Genomic DNA, 20,553 nt, shown 5'->3' with positions numbered 1-20,553 from the left:
GAGCACCCTGGATTGTGTGACCAAGAGATTAAGGATATGGATCGGAATTATCCAGATTATTGTGCCTTGGTTGTGGTTCCTCAACACAGGAAAGATGTCTGTAAACCTGAGCAGGTTTAGTGAAGGGCCTCCAAGGTGGGGCTGGAGCACCTTGCCTGTTAGGAGGCTGTGGAAGCTGGACTTGGATTAGATCCAGTCACACCTACAACACCTACATTCCATTCTGAGAAGTTTAGAAAGCTAGGGGGTCCTGGGTAGGTTTTGGGGGTGTTGGGGATCCTTTCTGTACTTTATATCTCAAAAAAAGCTTCTCTAATAAATTTTGTTTCAAGCTCCCACTCTGCCCACAATGAGGGGAGCGCTGCCGGGGGGCACTGGGTCCCTGGGGAGCAGTGATGAACACTGTGAGCACTGGGAGGAAGTGCTGGGAGCACCTGGAACTCTGTCATGCCCCCCAGCTGCCTCAGTTCAGCTTCCTGCTTTGTGTGGGGGCTGTGCGGATCCCTGTGGTTTTAGGGTATGCCTACAAGCAGCAAGGTTTGATTGACAGCTGGCATTTATTGGGGAGAGGAAAATGGAGTGGGGGGTGCTGAGGGAGGTGGGGGTGGATGATGGAGATCTGCAGGTGTGGGGCTGCTGGGGTTGTCCAAGTGCGGGATGCTGGGTGACAGGGTGTTGGGGATGGCCGTGTAAGGGGTGCTGGGTGTACTGGCTGTCCAGATGCTGGTGGTTCTGTTTGTTGAGGATGCCCAGGTGCAGGGTGATGGCAGTGCTGCTGGTGCTGAGCGGGTGCAGCTCCTGTGCTCAGATGGAGATGCTGTTCTCCGTCTCCAGTGGGTTCAGGTAGTTGTATCTCAGCTCAGCCTGTTGGTTCCTCTCCTCAATCCGGTCCCGGATCTCCTCCAGCCGCCCTTGGAAGGCCCGGATGAGCCGCCGGGGTTCTGCCTCTGTGAACCACTCCTCTGGGTACTGTCCCAGGAGCCTCTGGAGGCAGACAGCAACATGGACCCTTCAGCTTCAGCCCTTGGTGCTATTCGGGGGTTCCCCAGCACCCTGGTAGGTGTGGAGGAATGGTGGCTGTCCCCCAAGCTTGGTGACACCAAAGGTGGTGACATCCACCCTTGTGGGCACCTCTTGCAGTTCCCCCGGCCCACAGAGCTGTTTGGGGGGGGGCACGTGGGGACTGTGGGGCCAGACTCACCCTGTCCTTGAGTTGGGAGCTGAGGAGAATGAGGGCAACCAGGATGTTAGCAGTGGTGGCCACCTCAGGAATGGTGTCGAGGAAGTGCTGGAGGAAGGCCCGGCCCTTCTCGCTGGGTGGTGGGTGGCGCATGGAGGACGGGGCGTTGGGGACGAAGGCCCCTAGATCATACTGCAGGGGGAAAGATTACTGCAGAGAGCATCCCCCCAACCAGCAATGGAACGGGTGGGGACATCCTCCCAAAACAGCGAGGGGACAGGTGGGAACATTCTTTGGCACAGAGAGGAGGCAGATTGGAACATCTCAGCATGGCAAGGGAGATGGATGGGGACATCTCCAGTGTGAAGAGGGGATGGATGGGTACATCCTTCTGGCATGGGGACCCATTGGATGGGGACACAGGGTGAGGACATCCTTCCAGCATGGACATAAAATGGATGGGGACGTCCTTCTGGCATGTAGAGAGGTGTGATATAGACATTGGTTCAGGATGGGGACATCCTTCCTCCACACAGAGGAGTGGGAGAGGGCCATGTCCCCAGCATGGCTTGAGGACACCTGAGGATATCCTTTGGGTCCCTGCCCATGTCCTACCTGCCCATTGTTGACAGCCGCGTGCTGCACCGAGCAGGTAAACATCACCATGGTGAGGAACTTGATGAGCTCCACCACTGTCTGCAGCGACGAGGGAATACCTGGGTGGGGATGGGACAGCCAAGAGCCTCAGGGACCTGCGTGTTCCCTGCCTCCCCTGGGGACATCCTCTGGCAGCCACAGGTGTGCTACCTGAGGAGGTCCTGCCCAAGAAACCATTGGTGAAGATGTCCATCACCCAGGCCTGCAGCTCGGTGTCCCCGCTCACCGCTGCATCCCCATCATAGTAGAATGTGACGATGCCAGTGACAAAGCTGCCGTAGGGAAGAGGTGATTGTGAGATCTTGAGGCATGCCAGGACCACCCTCCACCCCCTGAAACCAGTCTCACCTCTCAATGGCTTCCCAGAGGCTCATCCCATCGTCTCGGTAGTAGTAGTTGGGGACATGGGACATGCCACGGTGGCGGATGTCGTCGGGGAGGCACAGGGATGTGTAGGTCACCTGCTCCAGGCCTCGCTGCACCACCAGCAGCAGCCCCTCATAGGTCACCCCGGAACCCTGGGTGAACCATGGTTGGGGAGGGCAGGAGGTGCCCGGCTTCAGTGTCGCCCAGTGCTTCCCATACACCCCAGTACCCCATACTGGTCCCAGGTTACAATTGCTCCAAGTACACACCCAGTGCCCCTGGTACTCCCATTTACCCCAGTGCTCTCCAGTGTCCTCCACACCATGTTCTGTAATGTCTGCCAGGTCTCTCATGCTTCCCAGTGCCCTCTAGTGCCCCCAATACACTACAGTGTTCCCCAGCAATTTCAGTACACCCAGTGTTCCCAGTACGCACCAGTACTCTACATTGGTTCCAGTAGCACCCCAGTACTGCCCAGTGTTTCCAGTAGACCCCAGGGTTCCCAGGAGACCCCAGTGCCTCCAAGTAGAATCCAGTACCTCCAGGAGACCCCAGCATCGCCAAGACTCCAGTGCCCTCCAGTGTCCCAGTGGACTTCAGTAGACCCCCGGTGTCCCCAGTACACCCCTGTGCCTCCCAATACCCCAGAGCATTCAGTGCCCCAGCAGAGCCCAGTGGCTCAGTTCCCAGGGCTCACCTTGTCAATGAGGCCACCCTGGTTTATGAGGACACTGCGGGCCAAGGTGTTGATGTGCAGTGTGAAGTGGAAGTGGGGCATGAGGAGCTGAGGGAGGAATAAACACCTGGCAGGTGACCATGGACCCCTTCATGGAGCTGGGGGGCTGTCAGGTGGGGCATAACTGCCCTCAGATCTGGGGACAGGGAGCAGCAGGTGGCCCTAAGGGGGGACCTTACCTTGAAGAGGGGGTGACAGGTGGGCAGGTGGCGCAGCGTGGCGATGGCAAAGACCTCCCCAAACAGGTGGGTCCTCAGCAGGTGGGTGAGGAGCTGGTGGCTGTAGAAGTCTGCGTTGCGCACCCAGGTCTTGGCCAACAGCCAGTCCCACTCATCATCACTCGGCAGGAAGATGGGGCTCTGGGGTCCTGGTGTTTGGCTGAGCTGTGGGAGACCACACGGTGGTATAGAACCATTGCCACCCTCCTGACAGTAGGATTTAGAGTGGGACACCCCTACCTGGATGGCGATGGGGCGCAGGAGCCCATCAGTGCCTTGGTGAAGCAGGCAGAGTGGGGCCGCTATGTACTGCTGGCGCCCGTAAATGGTGTCGGTTGGGATGTCCTCCAGCACCTTGTAGTCCACAATGAAAATCCGACCTTCTTGCAGCTCCTTGCCCAGGTCAGTGCCACCTCCCAGTGAGCCAGCAACCATCTCTGGTGTCACTGGGAATTTGAGTGGCAGTGTGGTGCAGCGATGGATGATGATGGGGTTGTTGCCAGTGAGGAACTGGGAACCGAAGAAGTCATCTTCTTGCCAGTGCTTGGCCACATACTCAGGGACTAAGGCGATGGTCAGACATCAGCACCCACTTACCCACCCTCCAAGCACCCTGAGTGATACAGGAGGAAGGGCAAGGGACAACACAAAGGCACCCACCAATGTCCCTGCCCTGTGTCCGGGAGAAGATGGTGCGCATCTCATCCAGGCTGTTCCAGGAGCTGCGTCTCAGTAGGAACCCTGACAGAAAGTGGGAGGCCCCTCTACAGGGCAGAGGGGGGACCTCAGCACACTTCTTGGCTTCTGTGGCCCCTTTCCCTGCCATTACCCAAGTCCTCCATGGCCTCAGGGCACAGCTTACTGGAAGATGAGGAAACCAGTGAAGTTGTTGGCCCTGATGCGGGAGAACTGGATGTTGGAGTCCAGCTCGAAGATGGAGTCCACATTGAGGCAACGGGGCCAGCCCTGGGCGAAGTTCTTCCACCTGAGCGGGGGGAAAAATGGGAGCAGACATCAGCATCACTGCTGACCAGCCCACCTGGCCAAAGCAGGCCTTGCCCCCCTGTCCCTGCTGTCACCGGTAAGCCTCCTGCCGTGCTGCCAGCTCCCGATGACGATGTTCCTTGAGGATCTGCAGCTTGTCATCCACCAGCTTCTTCCCTAGAAAGAAAGGGGGTGTCAAAAGTCGGACCTCTGGCCTTCAGAGGAAGATGGGGACAGGGTGGGTCCTACCTGAGCCCTCTCGCACCTCCACCGTGGTGACTCCCTCCAGCCACTGGTAGCAAGGGAAGCGATACAGGGTGCCATTGGGGGCTGCCACCCGTACGTCCTTGCAGAACCAGGCATCCTCCAGGAAGAGCCGCCACTTGTGCAGGCGGATGAGGACAATGGGGCCTAAGTCCTGCCCACAGTGCACAGACAGGCTCCTCTCCTGGAGAGGAGGAAATGGCTTCTGGGGGAATGGGCAGATGCCCTGTAGTGGCACCAGGGACACCAGCAGAGAAGGGGCTCAAAGCATCCCCACTTGCTTCCATTGCCTTCAGGATCCTTTTCCTCCATCATCCCCTCAAAGTCCCTTTCCTCCACCCTCCCAGAACACCATTCCTCCAATCCCCCCAGGACCACTACCCACCATTCTTCCCAGATTTTTTTCCTCCAGACCCTGGAACCCCTTTCCTCCATCTCTCTCATATCCCTTCTCACCATCCCCTTGTATCCCCAGGAAAGTCCATGCAGCCCCTCATGTCCCCAGGACAGCTCTATCACCCCTTGTGCCTTTTGTCCTTATCCCCATGCCCACCTTCCCTGGCAGGAACAAGAAGGAGACGGTGGTCTGGCGGCTCTCGCCATAGGTGCCCACCAGGGTGATGGAGATGGAGTTGTTGGTCCCAGCTTCCACCATGTCACCTGTTGCCACTGTCACCTTGTAGGTGGCCATGACAAGCTGCAGTGATGTCCTGGAGATGCCGTCAGAGAAAAGTGAGGGGCTGTGGGGTGCAAGCCTGCTGTTTTGGATGATTTGGGTGTCGCAACCCCCACAGCCGTTGTGTGAGCGGGTGACGGGTCCTTCCTCCTCAGGGAGGGGTTATCAGACCACTGCTACTGTCCAGCATTGAGTACATCTGATCTCAACTGATGTGGCCATGGGGACATTGCCCAAGTGATGGCCCTGTGGGTTGTTGTAGAGACATTGCCCAAGAAGTGGCCCTGAGGATGGCCATAGGGACATTACCCAAGCGATGGCCCTGTGGGTGGCTGTGGAGACATTACCCAAGAAATGGCCCTGAGGATGGCCACAGGGACATTACCCAAGCGATGGCCCTGAGGATGGCCGCAGGGACATTACCCAAGCGATGGCCCTGTGGGTGGCTGTGGGGACATTGCCCAAGCGATGGCCCTGTGGGTGCTCTGGGGACATTACCCAAGCGATGGCCCTGAGGATGGCCACAGGGACATTACCCAAGCGATGGCCCCAGGGTTGGCCATGGGCACATTACTCAAGAAACTGTCCCATGTTCCTGGCTATGGCAATGGCCCAAGGGTGTCAGAACCCAGGACATCCCTCTGGCTGTCCTGAGCAGCCAAGACCCCTGCCAGGGGTCTCAGAGACCCTGGCACAGAGCCCAAGATGCCAGTGGTTTTGATTATGACCCGTGGAGCAAGTTACCAACCTTAGATGAAGATGTGCAAGCCATGACAAATTAAGTAGAATTATAGTGAATTTATCACAAGGTGAAAAAGTAGATTTTGGGGGTTTTAGAATGTGGATTCAGGGGGGCAAGATGGAGGGAACTGAGTGTGCCCAGCCTTTCTCCTTCTTCTTCTTGGCCTCCATCTTCTGCTGTGATGTTGGTACTTACAGATTGGTTTAGAGTAGAAGCTCACTGTCTAACATAGGTGATAGGGATTGGAAAGTAATTGTAAATATTGTATACGTAGTTTTTAGTATAAAGACATAACACCACCCCGGGGGCAGGCAGAGTGCCTGGAACTGTCCTGCTGAGCTGACCTCGGCAGGGCAGGAGAAAATTTTTTATAGATAAAATAAAATAAACAACCTTGAGATTGAGAAATGAAGAGCCCTGACTCCTTCTTCAAGCACTGGGCTGGGAAAAGAGACTTTAGAACTTTTCTCGGGGTCACTCTGACCAGCAGAGATCCCGACACAAGGGGGTGGTTTGAGCCAAAGGAGGGGCATTCTCTGCAGGCCAGGAGCTTTGTGTGCCCCCACCCAGGGTCTCCTCCATCAAGAGCATCCCCAGCTGCCTTTGGCAGGCAGGAAACAGCGGCAGCAATCGCAGGCCTGGAGGTGGCTCTGGGGACCAGGCCACAGTGGAGCAGCTCCGTCAGTGGTTCCAGCACTGGGTCTGGGGGCACTCCTGGGAGGTGGTGAGGGGTGAGTGGGACCCCTGGCATCAGAACATCCCTGAACCGGCATTCCTGGGAATTGGAACTGCTATTGCCCGAAACTGTGACCCCCATGAGCCCCACATTCCTGTGCGTCAAGACCCCCCTGCACTACATTGCCTGGCTCTGGCACCACTCTCTTTCTTCTTTCCCAGCCATCCCACCTTTCCCAGCCCCCAGCCTCTTCCTTTCCCTTGAACCTGGCACCCTGTGCCCATTCCTGCCTTTCCCAGTCCCCAAACCCTGCTTTCCTCAACACTGGTGATGCCCTGAACCCTTCTTTCCAGAGATCTTGCCTCTCCCCACCCTTATCCCTGCCTTTCCTAACCCTGGGAATCCCCCCAAAGTGCAATTCCTAGCACTGGGAACCTTGAACTGCAATTCAAGAGCACCAAGATGGCCTGATCCACTGTTCCATGCACAGAACAGAACCCTGAACCCCCTTTCCCAGCCACCCTGTCTCTCCAACCTCCAGACCCTCCTCTTCCTTTGTCCTGGGACCCCCTGCACCCCCATTCCTGCCCTTCTCCTTTCCTTAACCCCAGGGATTGTCATGATCCTCTAGTACAAGTGGGGGTTGTGATGGTTCCTTAACTGATCTCAGAGTGCAAAAACAACACAGAGGGGATTTCATAACTGTGTATAGGTTTGATGAGGGGTTCAGCAATTAATTTACATGTTATTGCAGCATCATCACCTTGTGTTACCATAAAGGGAGGGAAAACATTATTTTTGTCATCCCACACTAGTGTTACCATGATTTATCAGGTCTTCATGTCCCTCAGAGTTCTTCTGTGAAAAAGTAAATGCAACAGAATCTGCCACCAGGAGGCACGAAATTAAAATGATGGAATTATCCAGCATGTATTTACCCAGTGCTCTTTCCCCAGAGCATCAGGGGCCACCCAAGCATATTTATTCAGAGAGGTTTTTAGCACAAGTGTTACTTGCCCTATAGTAAGGGAGGTCCACCAGAACAGGTTGTCAAGGGATGTGCTGGATTATTAGGATCATTTGGTACACAGCATAGGAGTCAGTGTAGATGCAGACAGGAGAGGTATTCTGTACCTCACGATGGAAAACACTCCAAACAACTATCAGCTCCCCAACCTGAGCGCTGCCTTCTCCCTCAGTAATAATTTGTTCACCAGAGGGAATGTGGAGGGCTCTGCTGCTGTATCTCCACACCTTCCCCTCTCGTTTAGCAGAGGCATCAGGGAAACAAGAATTTGCTGATTGTTTGGGGGACAAAGGAGGGGCTACTTTAATTACAGAGGCAGGTTTGTCATGGCTTCTGCCCAAGTTCTCAGTTTCTTGTATCGCTAAATTTCTTACAGCACCTTCTGTTATGGAGAAAATGTTAGAGTCATGTTCAATCTGTGCATACCAGTTTGTAACTGAGGCCCTCTGGGCCACCCCGTCAGGTGGGGGGGTCCCAGTAGTGACTGTCTTTGAAAAGGGCCTCTCAAGACTTGGCTGTTGTTGTGCAATTTTTTCCACTTCTATGAGAGCTAAGCTAACCACAGACAACCCCTTTTCCCAGGTGGTGTATCTTTTCTCAGCATCTTTGAAACCACAGGAATAGAAACCAACAGGCCTCATTGGACCCTCAGAACCCCACTGCCAAATGTGCGCTGACAGCCCTGAGGAGGCAAATCCACATTCCGCCTGAAAGGGATCTGTGGGATGGACAGGGTCCAGTGCTTGGTAAGCTGTTGCTTCAAAGATCAGTAATTGCAATGCTTCTTCCTGAGAAGGAGTCCAATCTCATTTCACCCCTTATCTTTGCCTGAGAGCCCTCCTTAATTTCAAATTTATAGCAATTCAGAGAGAGGGGGTTTACATTTTCCATTTCAGGGAAGGCTTCTGCCTTCCTTAGCAGACACCTGTCTTTTCAAACCAAGACAAGAACTTATAATTAAATTTATAATTTGCTGTATAGTCAAGTATGTTAAAAACTGATAGTTCTTGCTTCACCACAAGAGGATTTTGCTTCTTTGCTACCATAAACAAGACTTTACATATTCGTTTAAAACTGATAAGCAAGAGAAAAACTCGATCTGTAGTTTGGACTATGGCCAGAAGCCTTGGAAAACAAACAGCTACCCACAAGGACCAGGTTCATCCAAAGAGCACCCCAAGGAAGACTGCTGTTACCCCATTGACTTCATCTGGCGACCCCCAGCAGATGGTACTCAAGCATGGAGCCATAAGGAGCTGATTACCATATGAAGAGGCAGGGAGGCAGGGAGGAGGGGAACAGGCTATGAATGTGTATAGGCGATGTTGTAATCTTTGCAAATATGTATGAGCTTATGTATATATAAACAGAGTCTGCTCTGTTTGGATAGGCACACTTGGTGAAAATATTCCATGAAAATATTCCCAATGTGTCCTGCGCTGTAATATACTTACCTGCTTCACAACTATTTATTAGTTGTGGAGCTCTTATTCCGAATGTCAATAGGCTGGGGGTGGGGGAAAAGGCTTTGGGTGTGTGTTGGAAAAACCTCTGGCCAGAGGCACAGTGACTGCCCACCCTGCATTGTGCAGAGAAGCCCGGCTGAGGTTCACAGGGTGGAGAGACCTGTAATCACTGGGAAGGGGAGTGCAGGGGTTCCCTGGCATGAAGGAAATGAGGTCCAGGAAAGGTAGGATCTGGCGGATCTCTGCACAGTACAAAGAGGATTGCCCCTTGAATGAGGTGCAAATACAATTTCAGCAGCAAGCTCCAGGCAAGCTCACTGTCCCGGCACAAATCTCTGTGCAAGATGTAGCAGAGAAGCTTTGTGTTTGGATTCAGACGAGGAGAGAGGCTGAAGGTGGTGGTGCGTGGTGCTTAGAGGGAAAGTGCATGGCCCAGGTCAGAGAATAGATGAGGATTCGCCTTGGTGAGAATGAACAATTGACAGTTCCAAAAGGCGAACAACGAGGCCACAGAGCTCCGGGCTGGTGTGTGCAGCGTCCTGGCTGCCAGAGCAGCGTGGCTGCCGCTTGCTTGCCTGCCAAATTCATGTTGGCAGTCATAAGGGGGAAGTTCAAAGATAAAGCTTGTTCAAAGACAAGCACTCTCCTGGCTTGGCTCCATTCGTGTTAGGACCAGTTCAGGGAAGAGCTCCACTGTGGATCCCGGCTCTTGGAGACTGACAGGAGGCAATCCCGAATGTAGCAGGGAAGGAAGAGGAATCGTTGTATCATTGGCTATGCAGTTTATAGGCTGAAAAAGAAAAGGCAATTGCAGCACGGTCTCTTTCTTTTCTGTGCAATCAGCCACTCAACATGTAACTCACACCCGCTGAACTGCATCCACCTCCCTGGAGATATGCACTTTCCCTTAAGCTCTGTGTACCATCTATGTACCTGTCATTGTCACAGATTTGAAACCCCTTCAAAATGTACAGCAGCTGCTTGCAAAATAAAAGTCCCAGAACGAAAAGCCAGTGCTGGCTTTCATAGTCCCTTTGCAGTCTGTAAACTACACAAAATGCACTAGTGATTTCGCACTTTCGTTTTCAACTATATGTATAGCACCAGCACATTGTCTCAAAGTGGCAGAGCCCATTGTTACAGTGAAGCATTTCCAGCTGCAGTTACTACTGAGAGATGTCCCAGGACAGAAAGCATTTTCTGCACTTCCCTCTTCCCTGGGAAACCTGATATTCAAGTGCAATCACCTTCATGCACCTTCAGTGTTCTTGAGTGCAAGCAGCTAGAGGTCACAGAGAAGGAAGGAAATGTCAGGGTAGACTAAAGAAGCCATTTTTCCTAGCAGCATTTAAGTTGTGCACAAAACACTTGGGACCATGTACTGCCTTTTAACATATATGGACGTTTTTCACTCTTGCAGTTTTGTTGCCAACTTTCAGCAGCTGCTCCCATCAAATAGACTGTAGAAGACAAAGTCATTGCTGGGCTGCCCCTTCCCCTAGCCTCACCTAAGCCGCATCAAACTCACAGGTGCACTCTGTATATCCATTCTCTGCTGTGTCTACTGTTGTTATCTCTGGATCTCTGGACCTAAAGATAAGGGCAGTTTTCTGATAGGGCTGGAGAGGAAGAGGTAGCAGCACAAAGCTGCTCTTGTTGAACTTCCCACTTGACAACTGCTATTGTGAATTTGGCAGCCACGCTCCTCTGGCATCCAGTACGCTGCACACACCATCCCAGTGCTCTGTGGCCTCGTTCTCCGCCTCTTGGAGCCTGTCCTGCTTTCATTCTCGCCAAGGCGAGTCCTCATCTGTTCTTGCGCAGAACACTCTGCCAGCAGGAAAGCACTCCTAAGCATTGCTTCTGCCAAAACTGACCTGGCCCATGCACTTTCCTTATAAGCACTCTGTACCACCACATTCAGCCTCTCTGATTGTCTGAATTTAAACAGAAAGCCTCTCTGTTTCATCTTGTGCAGAGAATCGTGCCAGGACAATGTGCTTGCCTGGAGCTTGCTCCTGAAACCTGTGGAAACCTGTATTTGCACCACACTCAAGGGGCAATCCTCTTTCTTTTGCAATGTGCAAAGTGCTGTCAGATCTCCGTGCTCTCTGCACAGTCCTTCTTAGCTTGAAGTACTACCGCACACATTACAGCCTCACAAGGACTAAAGCTCCAGAGAGACATCTCACACAGAAAAATGTGCTGGGACAAAACCATGTTCTTCCTGTCCCCCTCTCGTTGCTCAGATTATGGTTGCTGTGTCAAATGTCTTGGACAGAACAACTAACCCAGCAGGTCCTTCCCTCCTAGCACATTTCACTGAACGAAAGCTGCTCCATAGACAGTTTGGACTTGGTGAAACAAAAAGGATATGAGTGTACCTAAAGCTGAGGAGAAACCGTGCGCAGCACACTGTGGGTGCATGCAGTACACATAAGGAAAAGTGGCGAAGCTGAATGCCACCACTGGGCTTCAGTCCTGTCCAGGTCACATAAGGTGAAGAATGAAGTGGCAGAGCACTGGGCTTGTTTGCACAGTGAACAGAATCGCAAAAATCCAGCAACAGCTCATTCTCAATTTGAATCCACCGAGAATGCTCTTGTTGCTTGAAAAGTAACATGAAGCCGTTAGACTATCACAAAATGTGGAGATCAGCTCTTTTTTACACTCTCAGTGTTGCAGAGTCTATGATAACCAAGTCCATAGATCACCTAGAAGCACATGTCAAAACAGAAGGCATTCTTTACGCACCCCTTCTCCAAGCAGCCCTGAAACTGTGCACAACACGCTGCATCTCTGTGCTTTCTTTCTCAGATAGCGATGCTATCATTTTCCACTCTTGCAGCTCTGTTGCCAGCTGTCAGCTGATACTGCAACAGAAAAAAGCTCAGTAAGTCAAAATAAGTGCAGGGCTGCACCTTCTGCTTGCCACACCTAAGTCACATCAAACTCACCCTGCACTGGGTCCTTTCCTTCTCTGCTGCAACTACCAGTGTGCTGTCTGGATCTCGGAGCCTAGATGAAAGCACAGTTGTTTCCACAGAGGGCTGAAAGAAAAATTGATAGTAGCAAGAAGAGCTGTCCTTAAGATTCTTGCTTAAGCCTGTAAGGTGAATTCAGGCAAGAAAGTAGCAGCCACCAGCTTTTTGCAAGTCTTTACTTGCAGGAGCTGGACTCGATCAACTGGGACTCATGATGGGGTGTCACTGCTTCCAGTGCACCCTCCTGGTGCTCCCAGTGCCTCACCTCAGAGCCCCCTGTAGGACTCCCTGGCTCCCCTTCCTGCCCCCAGTTCCAGCCAGTGCTCCCAGCTGACTCTCAGTTCACTCCTGGTGGACTCAGTGTTGCTCCCTGCAGCACCATCCCTGTCTCACCCAAGTGCCTCCAGAAAGTTCAACATGGCAAAAGTTCGGAGTGCTGAAGACAGCAGGTATTTCCAGCCTGTGTGTTCCATACTTTGTCTAAAAGGCTGTTGGTATCTGGATGTTTAGATACACTTTTAGACACTGAGTTACATTTATCATCTGAAGATGTAAAAATCTTGATCTCCACAGCACACCCATAGGCCACATTCATCCCACTCAGCTAATCCCGGACCAATTCCTGTCCTCTGCCTGAAGCCCCCAGTCCCAGCCCAGTTTAGGCTGCTCTAATTCAGCTCTGCCAGTCCAACCCTGATAGACTGAAGTGCCTGCAGTCCATTTCATAAGGTTCAAAACTAACAGGAAGTTCTCTATTGCAGCGACTTGTGAGGGTTCCTCAGGGTGAGAGAGATGGACGAGAATCTTGGTCTCATGACCAGAAGGCTGGATTTATTGATATATGATATATAATACATTATGACTATATTAATAGTAATAGAGAGAGAAGTTGCAGAAGCTGCTAATCTAAGAATAGAATAGGAATCTAATAACAAAGTTCTGTGTCCAGGCAGAAAGCAAGGACAAACTCTCCTGTGAGTGGTCCGCAAATCCAAGCACTCACAGAAGACCAATCACCGCTGCACCTGTTGCATTCCACACCACACCATTCCACACAGCCGATAGTTATTGTTTACATTCTTCTTCTGGGGCCTCAGCTTCCCAGAACGGACAAATCCTAAAAGAAAGGATTTTTATGCAAAGATGTCTGTGACAGTTCTCAGCTTTAATTTTCAGCTGGCTTAGCCCTGAAGCAGGTCACCAGAGTCAGCTAAATCCCCAGAAATGTCCCAAGGAAGGACAAATTGCCCAGCCAAACCTGTGCCAGTGGTGCTGAAGTGGTCACTTCCACTGTCTCATGAGCAGCCTTGGGACTGCAGCCTGAGATCCTTGAGGAGCCACATTTCCTCAGGAGCAGGAGCAGCAGCCTGATGGATGTTTAAAACTTTAGCAATTCACATGCATAGTTCTTTCCTGTGCCTCCGTGATAGCCTCCAAAAAGGAGCAAACCCACTGATTTCAGGACATGAAAGGTCAATGCAGGAGGAGCTCAACACAAGCTTCCAGATGTGTCCCCAGCAATTCCCTCACTGTTGTCAGCAGAGCTTTAGGACAGCACGCAGCACCCCTGTGCTCATGGCAGGTGAGCTCAGACTGTGTATGGTGGGTCCTGGCTCCCACTCTGGCAGCCCAGTGCTGTCTGTGGTGGCTTGTGGGGGGTTACAGTGGCCACAGACTCAGCTGCTTGCCCATAGGTCTGTGTTGTCCCAGGATTCACAACAAAACCTCATTTCCCCACCTTGTCAGAGAGAGCAAAGTCCCAGCACCTGCTGCAAGGTTCAAGTCTCCCTGCCCAGGATTTGTGCCAGGGACAAGGGGACACTCAGCCTCCTCCAGGCAGCACCTCCTGCTCTGTTCAACATCACAACCCATGCCATTCTGGGGCTGGAGCAGCAGCAAACTCAGGCTGAGGAGAAAGTTCTTATTGGAATCCTTGGACTTGACACTGGTGTTCCCAGTAACGCCCAGAAGGTCATGGTTTGGTTACCAGATGAAGAATCATTAGCACCTGGTGGGTTTGATGCCTTAGGATTTTAGCTTTTATATTTTTCATGTATTTGTGAACCTGCAATTCTTTAGTGTATAACTCTGAATTCCACACAGAGTGTTAGCTGCTGCTTACCCATTTTGGTCAGACACAATAATTCCTCTCTAAGCCTGAGAATCAAGGATGCCTCACTGTCTCAGGCCCCGAGAGATGTAATCAAAAGTGAGCTGGGGCGGGAGCAAACTTGGGGTAAATGACTTCATTACCTGAAGCTGTAATTGGAAGATTAACCCCCAATATGCAAATGGACCAAACTTATAAAAGTGTGAAAACCCGTGACCTGCTGTCCATTTTTGGCTGTAGCCCCTCGGGGGGCTTCATCTGCCTGAAATGTACTAGAAGGCCCTTCAATAAATCCAACTGCTCTTTATTCCCTTAATTTTGTCTGGCCTCTGTTTTTAGGTAGCCCTGGAAAAGGCATCAGGGTAATACAATGCCAATTTTTAAAAACCCATTTGTCTATGGAATTGCATGATACTTATTCTGTAGGAAAAAGAACTGGAAAGCAACCAGCCCAGTTCTGGCAACTTTTACCAGTTCAGGTATAACTTTGGGGTTGTCAGGCACCAGAGACCACCAAAGAGACCCCCAGGACAGAAGAATGTGTGCATAAAGGGAAGAAAAAATATCTTAATGATTTTAGGGAAAATTATTATCGTATGTATGTTTACTCCAGGAAAATCAATGAATATGTATATAAAACAGAGTATAGAAATAGAAGCAGTTTCTATTATCAGTGTGGACTTGGTGGAGTTACACCCCACACGTCCAGCTGAATAAAGAACACCTGCTTTCTGCAGAAAAGCACATGAGATAGTTCCTCAAACATGAAACTAAAATGCACAAGAAAGAAAATGCTCACAAATTGTCACTAAACTGTTTTCAAGCCACCAGAATCCATTAAATGGAATCAGACAATTTAATTTAAACAGCAGAATGTGACAGGCTCCTTATCTTTGCTTTGCAAAGAACAACAAGTACAGTATGTCCACTGTCCTGGCTTGAAAAGACAGATGTCTGCTAAGGAAGGCAGGAGCTTCCCTTGAAATTGAGAACTTTAACAGCCTCCCTCTGAATTATTATAATTTTGAAATTAAGAGGCTCTCAGGCAAAGATATGGAAAAGAAATAACAAGAATAAAGGAAAATTAAAAATACAAATGCAATAGTATAGACAAACAAACAAAAAAACCCCACTGACAGAGTCAGATTATGACCTGACACCCTGTGGGTCAGGGTGGTGGTACCAGTCTATTTAATGGTGGCTGCAGCAGTGCTCCTGGAGTGACAGGTGTGGTTCTGTTGAAGCAGAGATCTTGTAGAAGGGTGGAGTTTTCTTCTGAAGGTCCAGTGGTGGCGTAGATGGGCCTGGTCTTCCTCTGGGAATCCAGTGGAAAAGAAAGTGGCTCCTTTGGGAATCCAATGGAAAAGGCTGTCTCTGGTGTTCCAAATTGCAGATTATATCCAGGTAGGAATGCTTGGCTCTTCCCTCTGTGCAGAGCATCTCACAATGGGATGATGCAATTTCATCAGTCATGCAGTGACACTCAGTGGCCCATTAACAGATGTCTCCTGGAGGGAGGATTGGTTGTGGAAGAGATAAAGATAACTGCCCCACCTCTAACAGATGGCAATAGAATACATACCCCCAGGTACATCTTTCAACCCAAGACATCCACTGGAGACAATTCCTTTTGGAAGAACACATTCCTCAACTTCCCTTGAAGCTGGGAATTTGTGCTAAATGCAGACAGGTTAGGGAGCCCTGACAAGCAGGCTCTGATTTTAGAAAACGTCTTGATGTGTGGACAGGAGCTACACCACTCACTTTAAAGTGAAATGAGAGTTGAAGGAGCATGGTGGGTCCCAGGGATTCTGATCCCTGCAGAACCTCATCTGACACGGATGGGCCAGCCCAGTTGCACTGGGATCACAGATCACCACACTTGCAACTGCCAGGTCAAACATCACCTCATCACCTTCCTATTAAATGTTTATCATTGCTTGCTGTTAATGACAGGGGACTTGGGCAGGGAATTGACATTTATTGATTTTCTGAATTATAGAAAGGAAATATAATCAATTGTCACATGAACATTTATTGATAATTCTACACAATTAGGTAATTTCATTAAATGTACCACTTACCATACCCACAAAGACATTTCCTTTAGAGGAAAAGGAGAGTGCTTCAAACCGTGCCATAGATGAGCCCTCATTTAAGCAAGGCTTTTACAGTTTCCTTTCTGTAAACCATGACAAATTCATAATTGACTTTTGTTTTTTTTAAAAAAAGTCATGGCAGTTCACTTGTGCACTGTGAGTCCCACTTTAAAAAGCTTTTAAAGAGATTGTTTTATCTGCAATGACTCTGTGCCTGTAATCAGAAAGTATATTTAATTTTTCTTTTAACCATTACTGCCCTCTAAGTGGGTTTGCCTGAGAAGAATAGAAGCTCATACATGCAGACGTGAGCAGGCTGCTTCCCTGAAGAAATCAGAGCAAACACAGAGTTCAGGTCTGCGATTTGAGGAGTCCCAGCTGACTGGAAGCTGGAGAATGTTGTCCTGATTTCCAAGGGCAAGGAGAAATCCAGACACTACAGGCCTGTCAGTCTCACTGTGATACTTGATAGAATCATGGAAAAGTTTCTTCTGGGAAGTATTGAAAAACACCTGGAGGACAATTCAGGTATCAGTCAGAGTCAGCACCGCTTCATGACGGGAAAGTCCTGCTTGTGAAATCTGGTTTCCTTCTCTGACAGGGGAACTGGCTTGGTTGGTCCAGGAAAGGCTGTAGATGGAACCTTTCTGGATTTCAGCAAAGCCTTTGATGCTGTGTCTCCCAGAATGCTTCTAGACAAAGTGCCCATCACACAGCTGGATGAACGATTGTGGAATGGGTGAGCAACTGGCCCACAGGTCAGGGCCTGAGGCTGGCAGTGAGTGGGGTGACACCACGCTGGCAGTGGTCACCAGAGGGTTCTGCAGGGCTTCATTGGCAGCCCTGGCTCTCCAATGTCTTTATTAAAGATGTGAACACAGGACTTGAAGGGATAATCAGTAAATTTACTGATGACACCAAACTGGGAGGAACTGTCACCTGTCTGGAGGACAGAGGGGCTCTGCAAGGAGACCTCCCAAGTAGAGATGGGCAATCACCAACGATGTGGAGTTTAACCAGGGAGGGGTCAGGCTCTGCCCCTGGCATGGACACCCTGGTTGGGGTATGGACAGGGGAAGGAGGGGCTGCAGGGAGGGACCTGGGGGTCCTGGCCAAGGGCAAGCTGAGCATGAGCCAACAGTGCCCTGGCAGCCCAAGGTGCCACTCTGTCCTGGGGGCAGCAGCCTCTGGGCTGGGGAGGGGACTGTCACACTCAGCTCTGCACTGGGGTGGCCTCACCTTGAACGACAACACAATATAAAAAAGACATAAAGCCATTGCAGAGTGTCCAGAGGAGGTCACAAGGATGGGGAAGGGTCTCGAGGGGCTCTGTGAGGAACTGCTGAGGACACTTGGTTTGTTCATCTGGAGAAGAGGAGACTCAGGTGAGACCTCACTGAGGAGCAGTGCAGGGGCCAGCACCAAGCTCTTCACTCTCATGAGCAGGGACAGGACTCAAGGAAATGGCTGGAGCTCAGTCAGGGGAGGACAGGTTGGATATCAGGAGAAAGTTTTTCACCTAGAGGGGGGTTGAGCACTGGAACAGGGTCCCCAGGGAAGTGGTACCAGCCCCAAGTCTGTTTTGGGACAGGAAGCATTTGGACAATGCACTCAGGCCCACAGTGGAATTGTTGTGGTGTTCTGTGCAGGGCAGGAGTTGGACTCAATGATCCTGATGAGTCCCTTTCAACTCAGCATGGTCTGTGTTGCTCTGAAATTACTTCAGCATCCAGCATTCAGCTTTCACTCTAGAATAAAGCTGTTCCAGCCTGGTGAACACAGACATTCCACCCCTCCTAAGTACAGCACCTAAAATATTTCTTAATTTCTTTGGATTAAAGAAAGAAAGAAATCGCATTTAAATGTCACTGTAACAATTCCATGCCCTTCTGTAAAGGAGGGCTATTTTTTTTTATTTTATTTATTTTTATATTAGAGCAGCTCGACAGGGGCCATGGCTTGCCCTGGCCATGGGAGGGGACAGAACAGGCTGTGGGTGCCCCCCGTGCCCCCATCACTCATGGGGGATGTGACAGTGACAGGGGACAGGTGACCTGGTCAGGAGTGCCAGGATGGGGCACAGGTGGCAATGAAAGCACCACGATGGGTGCTGAGACACCAGGGCACGCATGGCCATGGAGATGCCACCGTGGGTACGGTGACACCAAGGGATGAGTGGCCTTGGAGGTGCCACTGCAGGTCCCGAGATGCTCATGGAGATGCCACCAGGGGTCAGGTGGCCATGGGGTGGCAATGCCAGGGGGTGTGACAGTGATAGGCCATGCGTGGGGCCAGGCTGGAGTGGCTCTGTGCCCTGTGGGTGGCCTCACTGGCACCGAGCTGCTTTGGCTGGATCCCAGTGCTAGTGCCGCAGGGCCTGGCCCGGTGCCACTGCCAGTGCCAGCCCTGGCACGGGCAACGTTGGCACAGGGACACGTGGGGCGGGAAGAAACCCTGGGATAGGGAAGACTGAGCATTCCAGTGGGCTGTGCCAGGCCAACACCTTGCACCCCACACCCCAAAATTCATCACCCCCCACCCATCATCATCATCACCCCAAAGTCATCCCCCCCCCCCAAACCATGACACCCAAACCATCCCCATCACCCTCCACCCATCATAATCACCCCAAAAGCCCTCACGCCCACCCATTGCCTCAAAATTCCCCCTACCCCTCACCACCACTCTCCCACCCCTGTACCCCCTCCCCTGCCCCATCCTGTGCCCTCAGAGTCGCCTTGGCCCCGCTGTCGCCTCCTCCTGTCCTCGGAATGCAGGCACTGCTGCTGGGGTGGCCTTGTCCCCTCCTGTCCCCCTCGGTCCCCCTGAGCCCTTGGGCGCCTTGGAGGGGGCGAAAACGCCTTTTGGAACCGGGACCCGCCCGCGCTGCCCTTGGGACGCCGCTGTCGCCAGCCCTGCTGCCGTCGGTGCCGGTGGCTGCAGGAGGGTTTCCAGCCCTGCGGCGGCTCCGGGCACCGCCCGCCCCGTTCGGGGCCGCCGCCGGGGACAGGCGGGGACAGGCACGACACTCGTGGTTCTTCGGTAGGGCGGGGGCCTCGGGGTGTCCGGGAGCGCTTCCACCTCCGTCTGTTAGGGGTAGAGTTTGGGGGTTCCACGGGGTAGATGTGGGGGCGCTGGCATGGGGGAGTCACTTTGGGGGGCCCCAGGGGGTAAATTTGGAGTGGTGGGATGGGGGAAGTAATTTTGTGAGCTGGAATTGTGGGTGGCGAGATGGGGGGAATCATTTTGGGGGTTCATGGGCTGGATTTGGGGTTAGTGGAAGGGGAGGAGGCATTTTGGGGGGTCCCTGGACAGGCGTGGGTGGGGTTGGGATGGGGAGAGTCACCAGGGGAGTCCAGGGGCTGAACTTGGGGGTCGTGGGATGGGCAACCCCAACCTCGCATCCTCACCTTGAGGGGTCTCCAGTTTTTGGGGTCCCCCCTCCCTGGGATACCCCTGCCCATCCAGGGGCCCCAGTTTTTGGGTTATTCTGCCCACCCAGAGGGTGCCCAGGCCAGCGCCTCGCAGCCCCCACCCTGCCGGGGACAGGACGATGGGTGCCCCGCCATCCATGGCTCGGGGCAGGCGGGACCGGAGGCGTTTCCGTCCCGCCCTGGCCGCGCTTCCCCCGCACCCTGGGACCCCCTCATCCCTCCTTTTACACCCGCTCAGCGCGGGGGCCGAGGTGGCACCGCAGGACCCCCTCTGTGACATCCCCGAGGTGGCACCTGCGCTTTTGATCATCACCGCCCGCCGATTTGTCACCAGCGCCCCAAAGCGGGCAGTGGCCCACATCCTACAAGGGCGGTGACAGCATTTTTGGGGTCCTCCCAAGTTACTTCCAGCCCCCCGCATCCCCCCGAGGATGCCGCGCCACCCCGTATCCCCCCCGCTGTCCCGGCCGCAGCATCCCCCGAGGGTACCCTGGGGTCTTTGGGGACTGTCCCCACGTCCCCCCGCCCCGTCCCCGCTGCTGCTCCCGCGCTCGGTCCCCGTTCCTGTCGCGGCTTCCCCATGGGCAGGGCAGGAATTGCAGTCACCCCGTCACCTCCTCCTCCTCCTCCTCCGCCGCTCCCTCGGGAGGTGATGCTGCTGCTCCCGCTGGGGAAGACCCGGCGACACCCAGGGGACACCGCGGGTCACCTCTCGGAGACTGCGGGGTCACGGTGGCTCCTGGAGTCCCCCCGAAATGGCAGCTGGGAGGGGCGGGATGCTGCAGGTGCCAGTTTGGGGATTGGGTGCTGGTTTTGGGGGGGGGGGGGGGTTTGGGGTCTCCCGGGCGGGTCCCGAAGTCTCCTCCCATCACCCCAAAGTCACCCCCAGCCTGTGCCTCAGTTTCCCCCTTGCTCTGCAGGGACCACCCAGAGC

The 20,553-nt window shown here is 52.6% G+C and overlaps 1 protein-coding gene across 1 annotated transcript; it reads right to left on the bottom strand.

The window, feature by feature from the left end:
- Positions 1–553: 553 nt before the first annotated feature.
- LOC102064963 (hydroperoxide isomerase ALOXE3) lies at positions 554–5,126 on the bottom strand. Its single transcript, XM_074530062.1, has 13 exons — positions 4,959–5,126; positions 4,391–4,589; positions 4,237–4,318; positions 4,020–4,142; positions 3,818–3,921; positions 3,398–3,720; positions 3,119–3,322; positions 2,901–2,987; positions 2,186–2,355; positions 1,988–2,109; positions 1,796–1,896; positions 1,202–1,372; positions 554–984 (listed from the first exon to the last, which is right to left on the bottom strand). The coding sequence occupies exons 1-13, from the start codon at positions 5,094–5,096 to the stop codon at positions 805–807; spliced, it is 2,004 nt and encodes a 667-aa protein (XP_074386163.1). The 5' UTR covers positions 5,097–5,126; the 3' UTR covers positions 554–804.
- Between the last annotated feature and the right edge of the window lie 15,427 nt (positions 5,127–20,553).

This window comes from Zonotrichia albicollis, chromosome 31 (genome assembly GCF_047830755.1).
Source record: "Zonotrichia albicollis isolate bZonAlb1 chromosome 31, bZonAlb1.hap1, whole genome shotgun sequence".
In the NCBI taxonomy this organism is placed as follows: domain Eukaryota; kingdom Metazoa; phylum Chordata; class Aves; order Passeriformes; family Passerellidae; genus Zonotrichia; species Zonotrichia albicollis.
This window is presented reverse-complemented; position numbering and strand designations above follow the sequence as displayed.

Coding starts and splice junctions, on each gene's coding strand:
- LOC102064963 (XM_074530062.1), bottom strand. CDS start 5,096: ATGGCCACCTACAAGGTGACAGTGGCAACAGGTGACATGGTGGAAGCT. Junction 4,319..4,390: donor GGAGGTGCGAGAGGGCTCAG/GTAGGACCCACC, acceptor CTTTCTTTCTAG/GGAAGAAGCTGGTGGATGAC. Junction 3,922..4,019: donor ACTGGTTTCCTCATCTTCCA/GTAAGCTGTGCC, acceptor TCTGCCCTGTAG/AGGGGCCTCCCACTTTCTGT.